Source organism: Garra rufa, chromosome 2 (genome assembly GCF_049309525.1).
Source record: "Garra rufa chromosome 2, GarRuf1.0, whole genome shotgun sequence".
Taxonomy (NCBI): domain Eukaryota; kingdom Metazoa; phylum Chordata; class Actinopteri; order Cypriniformes; family Cyprinidae; genus Garra; species Garra rufa.
The window spans coordinates 18,827,998-18,836,758 of record NC_133362.1 but is presented as its reverse complement, the minus strand read 5'-3'; the positions used below and the strand labels follow the sequence as shown (position 1 = coordinate 18,836,758).

At 36.0% G+C, this 8,761-nt stretch overlaps 1 protein-coding gene across 1 annotated transcript; it reads left to right on the top strand.

Annotated features, from left to right (window-relative positions):
• The first annotated feature begins 180 nt into the window (after positions 1–180).
• LOC141325259 (retinol dehydrogenase 11-like) lies at positions 181–7,387 on the top strand. The gene is made up of 7 exons (XM_073833826.1): positions 181–318; positions 1,740–1,858; positions 3,199–3,354; positions 3,459–3,563; positions 5,356–5,565; positions 5,649–5,838; positions 6,898–7,387. Exons 1-7 carry the CDS (start codon positions 239–241, stop codon positions 6,998–7,000), a joined length of 963 nt encoding a protein of 320 aa, XP_073689927.1. The 5' UTR covers positions 181–238; the 3' UTR covers positions 7,001–7,387.
• The last annotated feature ends 1,374 nt before the right edge of the window (positions 7,388–8,761 follow it).

Here is an 8,761-nt window from a genome sequence, read left to right as displayed (position 1 = left end):
ATCTCAGCCAAATATTGATCTATCCTAACAAGCCATACATTCATGAAAAATCTTTCAGATTATGTATAAATCTCAATTAAAAATCGACCCTTATGGCTGGTTTTGTGGTCCTGGGTCACATTTTGTTGTCCATACCATGAAAACTACAATCCCATCATTCTCTGGGATCACAGCTGTAGATGTGAGTGGGAGGCTGAACACATTCACACCGACAGACACAGACAGGAGTAAAGCAGGCATGATGCATATGCTCGTGGTTATTACGGCTGGTTTAGGGGTGGTCGCGATGATTTTAAGGTTGTTTTCTTCTCAAATCAGGTAAGCTATTCTGTCTCTTTTTTTTTTTTTTGGTAGAGAGGATTTGAAACGGCTATTCAGCCTTATTCATTTAAAAAAGACTCTGCATGCATGCATGCATACATTCAATCGTTTTATCAAAACAAGAGCATAATGTACAGAAGGGATGAAAACATTAGACAGGCTAAGACGGAAATGCAAGTCTATGGATGTAAAGAAAAGCATTGCAGCCACTGAAGCGTACAGCTCATTGCAGTATGAACTGCATTAAAATATGATTAAATACTAACAACTGTTAATCGAACCTAACACGACCTTTACATAATAAGATAGCACCTTATACATTTAACACATTTTATTTATCGGGAGTAAAATGCGCTCGGCACTAGATGAAGGTTGTCCCGTGGTGGACCCGCCTCCACTTGACATGAGCTGCTCTAGAAACCGACCAATAGAATGACAGCCTGGGCGGAGTCGCCCCGCCCCTCCGCGTTACCGCGCTGCCTCATTGGCTCCAGTGAATTGGTGAAAGCGTTCTGCGTGGGATGGATCCCTTGACAGCTTGTTGGATGAATGCATGTAATCATTGTTTAGGACTGCCTGTTCTTAAAAAAAATCAAATTGGTTACAAAAAATATTTTTACTATGATTATATAACTGTACTATACACATACACACACACATACACATCAGGCTTGTGCACAATTCAGAATTTCAGAATTGGCCGACCATTCAATTCATGAGTTGGAATTTGAATTGGAGTTGGAATGACAGGAAGTGGAATTAAATTCATGGCAATTCAAAGACATTCCACACAGTCATACAACAGAAAGAATGTGTTGAATCTCACATACAGTTACATTAATTTTGTAATATAATAGCATAATTTCATTACACATAACTAGTCACTCCTCAACCCTGCATACATTTTGTTCCAACATATAGATAATGATCAGATTCTCGAAATAAATTACTCCATCAATGTTTGTTTAGTTTTGTAATTTCAAAGTAATTTTCAAAGTAATCAAATAACACAATGTAATCTGTACAAGTAGTTCAAACTAATATCATTTATAGAATATGTAATGAAATCATATCTGACATATATTGTAAAGCTTCATTGTTAAACACTTCACTTATGTATATGAATTTCTTTGAATTTGTATTGAATTGCAATTCTGCTTCCTTTAATTCAAATTCGAATTGTAATTCTAGATCCTGTTTTTGACGTCAATTCAAATTCAAGAATTGAATTGGAATTTAGGAGTCATTCTCAATTCAATTCTGAATTGTGCACAAGCCTGATACACATAGTACAGTTATAGTTATTTATAGTAGCCTACTACAGTATAGTATCAGAGAGCCATGAATAAATGTATTATTTCCCCCTGTTTTTAGCCTTTCTGTGATGCTCTTTGTATTATATTTTAATGTTTGTGTAGAAAATATGCAGCAGGAGCAATGTGTCGATCCACAACACGGTTAGATGGAAAAGTTGCCTTGGTCACAGGAGCAAACTCAGGAATCGGGAAGGAAACGGCTTTGGATTTGGCCTCTAGAGGTCTGTCTGACTCTTCCACATCTTTATTATACAGTTGAGGTCGAAAGTTTACATACACCTTGCAGATTCTGCAAAATGTCAATTAATAAAGAGAAAATAATAGTTGAATTTATGAAAAATGACCCAACAAATGATTTCCAATACTGTTGTAAGGTTGAAAATGATCAAAGACTTTCCTGCCCCAAACATATCTTCAGAAACAAAAGGGCCATTTGGCACTCCTGAGGACACAGAGGAGCTGATAAGGATCAAGGCCTGTAGGCCAAAATGTGTATACATCGGGTGTCTACTAATTGTCACACCTTTACAGAGGGTGAAGCTGTAATTTGTTGATTGGTCAGTTTGAATGCCTCACATTTGGGTTTCAGTCACATGGTCAAGGAAAGGATAAAAGTAGATTGTAACTGTTGCTCTGCCCTTCTTTCTACCTTGCTCTCTCTTTCTCTACTGGAGCTCTCTTCTTGGGGCTCTGCTTTCTCTCTCACAGGTAACATTTTACATACGTGTTGGGTACAATTAACTGTCTATTTTTACCATCCTTCATCTATTTTGTAACCAATTTAAGTGTAACCATAACGAAATATTGTTATTAAACCATTTTAATGATAAATGATGTGCTAAGTAGTCTTGATTCAACATTAACATTGATTCGCTACCTATTGCAATACAATATAGTCACTCAATAGCAACGCTCTCCCACATATTTAGCTATTCTAACTGCGCTTATTTCCGTCGTTGGTATAAGCGGCAGTGGGTGGTAATAGACTAGAGAAGCACAGATTTATACCATCGTGCTGATAACATTTCTTTAGTCCTTCGGCAATCCTACAGCTTGAACCACTGTAGGAAACCACCCTTACACTGTTGTTACCTGAATTATCCACAGCTGTTTTTGTGATAGTTGTCCCTTGTTTGTCCTGAACAGTTAAACTGCCTGCTGTTCTTCAGAAAAATCCCTCAGGTCCCACAAATTGTTTGGTTTTTCAGCATTTTTGTGTATTTAAACCCTTTCCAACAATGACTGTATGATTTTGAGATCCATCTTTTCACACTGAGGACAACTGAGGGACTCATATGCAACTATCACAGAAGATTCAAACGCTCACTGATACTCCAGAAGGGGAAAAAAATGCATTTAGAGCCAGGCGTGTAAATTTTTGAACAGAATGAAGATGTCTACATTTCTCCAATTTTGCCTAAATATCATATTTTTTTCATTTAGTACTGCCCTTCAGAAGCTACAGAAGATACTTACATGTTTCCCTATCTTTAGAAATGTTCCATTATTTTAATAATTCACTTTAAATAAACAGTAACACTATAGTCCTGTTTGCTGACAGGTGCACGTGTGATTCTGGCGTGTCGTGATGTGGAGAAGGGCGAAGAGACGGCGACAGAGATCCGTACACGAGTGGGTGGAGCTAAAGTGGAGGTGAGGGAGCTGGACCTGGCCGACACCTTCTCTATCCGAGCCTTCGCTCAGAGATTCCTGCGAGGTATTGCCTTATGATATTTGATGCAATGCAACAACCAAGATCCAAAAGATCTAAATATCGAAATTTTTGAGTTTAAACTTAATGACTTCTGTTCGTTCATTCAGAGGTTGATCACCTGCACATACTCGTCAATAATGCTGGTATCATGATGTGTCCCTATATGAAGACAGCCGATGGCTTTGAGATGCATATTGGGGTCAATCATCTGGGTGAGTGTGAATATTGCTTGAATTTATATGAATTAGTGCTGTCAAATGAGTCATCATGATTTATCAAATCTAAAATAAAAGTTTTTGTTTTCATAATATATGTGTGTACTGTACATATTTCTTACGTATATATAAATACACACATACAGTATATATTTACAAAATATTTACATGTATATACATGTATATATTTTTATTCATATAATTAATATTATGTATAAATATATTTAATATATCAACACAACATATTTTTCTTAAATATATCCATGCATGTGTGTGTATTTATATATACGCAATAAATATACACAGTACACACACATATATTATTTGAACAAAAACTTTTATTTGGGATGTGATTAATCACAATTAATCATTTGACAGCACTAATACCTGATTTCTTTCACAAACAGATAAAGCTTTTCTTTCTGTCAAAAAAATGCACTTTCTGGACACATTATAGTAATATCTGTCAGTAAATTGGCACGTTTTACGCATGGTATTAATACAATTAGGAGATATGATTAAAATAAAGTTTACATATCTTCTGTACATGATCACATTTTACTCATGTCTTCACCTAAAATATATGTTCTGCGGTGTTGTTACTCTTAATACTAAAATTATTATGAAAAGATGTTTTTGTTGATTGAAATAAAGGTTAAAAGTTTAGAGTTTAAAAATGTCTAGTGTTGATAAAAAAAATATTTAAAAAATGTTTCTGTTATTTGAAATACAACTGAAATAAATAAAATATAAATATTACATGGAAAACTTGCCTTGGCAACTAACTGAAATAAAATAAGTATGATTATTTATTAAAACTAAAGCTGAAATAAAAATAAAGGTTATCCAACTTTTTCGTTAACACGGAAATAAACTTAACATGGGGAAAACTTTTGGTTTGCACTTACGTAACGGTTTAGTCAGATACCCATATCCGCGGCCATATTGGAGATACTTGGATGTATACAACAGCATTGATTGTACGTGTAATGTGTTTCTGAATACATTGTTTTGCTAATTTATGCTGTCTAAACCACGGGAAAAAATTTGTGGAAGCTCCTAAGTCATAACGAGAAGGACTTAGTAAGCAGGAAAGGGCGCAATATTTTGACAAACTAAAGTTAATAGGAGGTAAAAATACATACAAGCAATGTTAATTAAGATATTAGCCTAATATTTCACCTACCTGACTGGAAATGATTAGAACAAAAACAAATGTTGTCAAGATTCTTGCCATAGAAATCCTGGTTCAGTTTGGCCAACCGCGAACGCCTTTTGTTCATCATTTTTTTGCACTTTTCTCCTTGATTTGTTATAACTTTTGGCAGTCTATAGTACTCCAAATGTTGTTCCTGGTCCGACCGATTAGTACAGCCCAAAACATGACAATAATTGACCATTTTCATCAGCAATAATCAGGAAAATATGCGAGGTTTGTTTGGTTCTGTTTGGTTCTGTTCAATGCTGCCAATATGGCAGACTGATGAGGCATTGTGAAAACACTCTATAGGGAAATTAGACACTCTATAGGGAAATAGGAGGAAAATAACAATGTGTATTAAACGGTAGTGTTCATAATTAAGATAATACACTAAAATAATATGGTAAGACCAATTTGCAATATCAAGCAGCAAAACAAGACAGGAAGCCAAATCCATCAAATTTACAAATAGCCGCACCCACACTTAATTGAAAAAAGGGACAGAAAATGGAGAAAATATGATAAATATTAATTTAGTGTATAAATATACTAAAACAACACCGCTCATTTCTGCACCTCTTCATTCAGGCCACTTTCTGCTCACATACCTCCTCATTGGACTCCTGAAGCGTAGCGCTCCATCTCGAATCGTGGTTGTTTCTTCCCTGGCGCATAATTTCGGCTGGATTCGATTCCACGACCTGCACAGTCAGGGCAGCTACAACAGCGGCCTTGCCTACTGCCAGAGCAAGTTGGCTAACGTGCTTTTCACACGCGAACTAGCACGCAGGCTCCAAGGTGAGTACCGCTATACATCAAACAAGAATCTAAAAAGGAAAACCTTACAGATAAACGTAAGTTTGACTTGAGTATTTCATCAGGGTCAAACGTGACGGTGAACTCTGTGCATCCGGGCACGGTCAGGTCCGAGCTGGTGCGCCATTCTACTGCGATGTCACTGCTGTTTGCCGTCTTCCCCATGTTCCTGAAGACCCCGAAGGAAGGAGCTCAGACATCTGTGTACTGCGCCGTCGCTGAGGAGCTCCAGTCAATCTCAGGCAAACATTTCAGGTATAGCATACGATTCGATTAAAAACTGAATATATATGATATGACTATGGAGCATATCGCCCAATGCTAGTTTGGAACAACATGACAGAATTCTAATTTTTGGATAGACAATGTGAATACATTCACGATATGTGTTAGCATAGCTTTGTATGTTAAAACTGACTAAAATTCTAAATTATTTAATGTAAATAGTGTCCTCTTCTAAAGCTCTTAAATTATCCATAGTGTCTTAAGTATTAAAGGGATGGTTCGGAGTAGAATTGACTTCATTGCTATGCACTCCGAAGCCCATCTAAATACCCCATCCGAAGTTTTTTTTTACCATAGTCGAACATTTATGGAGATATTAGAGTTTTTCGAATTGCTTGTTACAGGAGTGAATGGTACATGTGATGTATCTCGTAAATTGCACCACTAAACATGCAAGTTATCTTACCAAACTTGTACAGTAGTGTAAATAGGTTATGTACTCACAAAACGCTGCATCAGAACATTTGTAAGTCCACCATGAGTTTTTTTTTTTAAAAACACGTTTTACCCGAGAACTACTAGTCTCAAAAACTACAAGTCGACGTCACTTCCCTGGTTTGAAAAAAGCACGTAAAAGTCCTCCTACTACATCTGTGTGCATGTCAACTTGAAGGAGGACTTTTACGTGCTTTTTTCAAACCAGGGAAGTGACGTCGACGTGTCGCCATTTGTAGTTTTTGAGACTAGTAGGGATCGGCTAAAACGTGTTTTTAAAACACTCATGGTGGACTTACAAATGTTCTGATGCGGCGTTTTGTGAGTACATAACCTATTTACACTACTGTACAAGTTTGGTAAGATTACTTGCATGTTTAGTGGTGCAATTTACGAGATACATCACATGTACCATTCACTCCTGTAACAAGCAATTCGAAAAACTCTAATATCTCCATAAATGTTTGACTAAGGTAAAAAAATGGGGTATGGATGGGGTATTTACATGGGCTTCGGAGTGCATAGCAATGAAGTCAATTCTACTCCGAACCATCCCTTTAAACCTCTCTCTCTCTCTCTGTCTCTCCCACACAGTGATTGTGCTCCTGCTTTTGTGGCCCCTCAGGGACGGAATGAGGAGACGGCGCGGAAACTGTGGGATGTAAGCTGTGAATTATTAGGCATTGAGTGGGACTGAAATATTCATTTAACCTGCTTTGTTTCTCTTGTTTTTCCCACCTTTCATTCTCAAATACTTTTAGTGATCAGACTTCTTTTGTCTTATTTGGTTTAGTTGTGTACGTTTTCTGAACCTGATTCTTTGAATAGCACAACCCACCTTGTTCTCTCTGCTAGTTTTCTTCTATCATGCCCTTGTGATGAGCAAGTACGAGTTTATTTTGCTCTAGAACAAATATGTGAAGCATTTTTAATTCACAATTTTACACTGTATTCCGTTTGTATTTGAAACGCTGCTTTATCTCCCATCTCAGTATTGTCACATGAAGCTGCATATTTGAAGTCTTTTATACAGATGTGCTTTTAACTACTGTGGTACATTCATGACCAGAGATGAATATTTAAATATATACAGTACAAAAAAAAGTTTATATCTTTTGTATTTTCCTTTCTTTATTTGCTAAAACATACAGTTTTGCAAATAATATTAACAGCTCAGTAGGTTTCATTATTAAAACAATCATTAAAAAAAATTAACTCAAACAAAATGTTAAACTATATAACTCACTGTAAGACCAAATCAGTCCTGTGTTGTTTTTATATAGATAGTTGTAATTTTAGTAGCTTTCAATTATAATGTAATAACGTTAATATTACCCTTAAGGAGACATGTTTGTGACTCTAATTGAATTCAGAAACAAGTATATAGATTTCTTTGGCAACGTCGCTGTAACAATTTTGTTGATTTTAATACATGCATAGGCCCTGTAAACAGACATAGTTCCTTAAAGGAATTCTCCTCTCAAAATTTCAATTCTGTCATCATTTACTCACCCTCATGTCGTTCCAAACCTGTACGACTTATGTTTGTCTGTGGAACATAAAATAAATATGTTTCAGTTGTCTACAGTGTCTTCTGACAAATAAATTCATACAGGTTTGGAATAATATGAAGATGAGTTTTAGGGTTTTTGGGAGAAATATCCCTTTAAATATCCCTAAAAAAGGCAAACTACCTCCCTTTTTAACCTGTGATTAACTTTACACAATAACATTTACACACATTCACAGATTTCACACTATAAAACAAATTACAGAAGGGTCAGACACAGTTTAATATGATTAACATTCTGTAAATATATACACACCCTCTCTTCTCTCTCACACACACATTCATAAACAGTGCACATAATTTAAGGGCGTCAATTGTAGGGTAATCTGTATTATAGACAAACACGTAAGCAACAGTTTCACTTATACAGTATAGTTCAAAAATTGCCTTCCCTTACTTTCCAGATGTAACTGTTAAAGTTTCGCAATATCGAAGACACTGCTTATTTTGTTCTTAGCACTCGCTTTTCATAATGCTTCCCTTTAGCAATGTGTTTTGTAGTCTATCCACATCTGAGTGCAATCTCTCACTGAGGCCAAAAATAAACAGCCTGAAGTGACACTAAATGATAGTGACACCTTTGTAAACTTGCCATGAACTCAAATAAGAATTACTTTAATGTTAGACTCCAGATAACTTCACTAGCGTATGACCTTGTTCCATCAGAATGAGACTTGAGTCACAGTGATTAGTCTTTCTGACATAATGAGAAGAAAATTTATTTTCCTGAGGTAAGAAAATAAGCTCAGTTTAATACTAAAGAGCACAGATGTGAATATTGTGTTATACTGTTTTGTAAAATTGACCTGGGACTGTTTTCTTTCTGATGGGGACTGGTAGATTGAGTTTTTGGGGTTTTTTGTTTTTGGATGGGAGTTGGACTGGTCC

Bases quoted from the DNA above. Each gene is read 5' to 3' on its own strand.
- LOC141325259 (XM_073833826.1), top strand. From the start codon at position 239: ATGATGCATATGCTCGTGGTTATTACGGCTGGTTTAGGGGTGGTCGCG. The intron at 3,355-3,458 runs GTATTGCCTTAT...TCGTTCATTCAG, and splicing joins CGCTCAGAGATTCCTGCGAG to AGGTTGATCACCTGCACATA. The intron at 3,564-5,355 runs GTGAGTGTGAAT...CTCTTCATTCAG, and splicing joins TATTGGGGTCAATCATCTGG to GCCACTTTCTGCTCACATAC.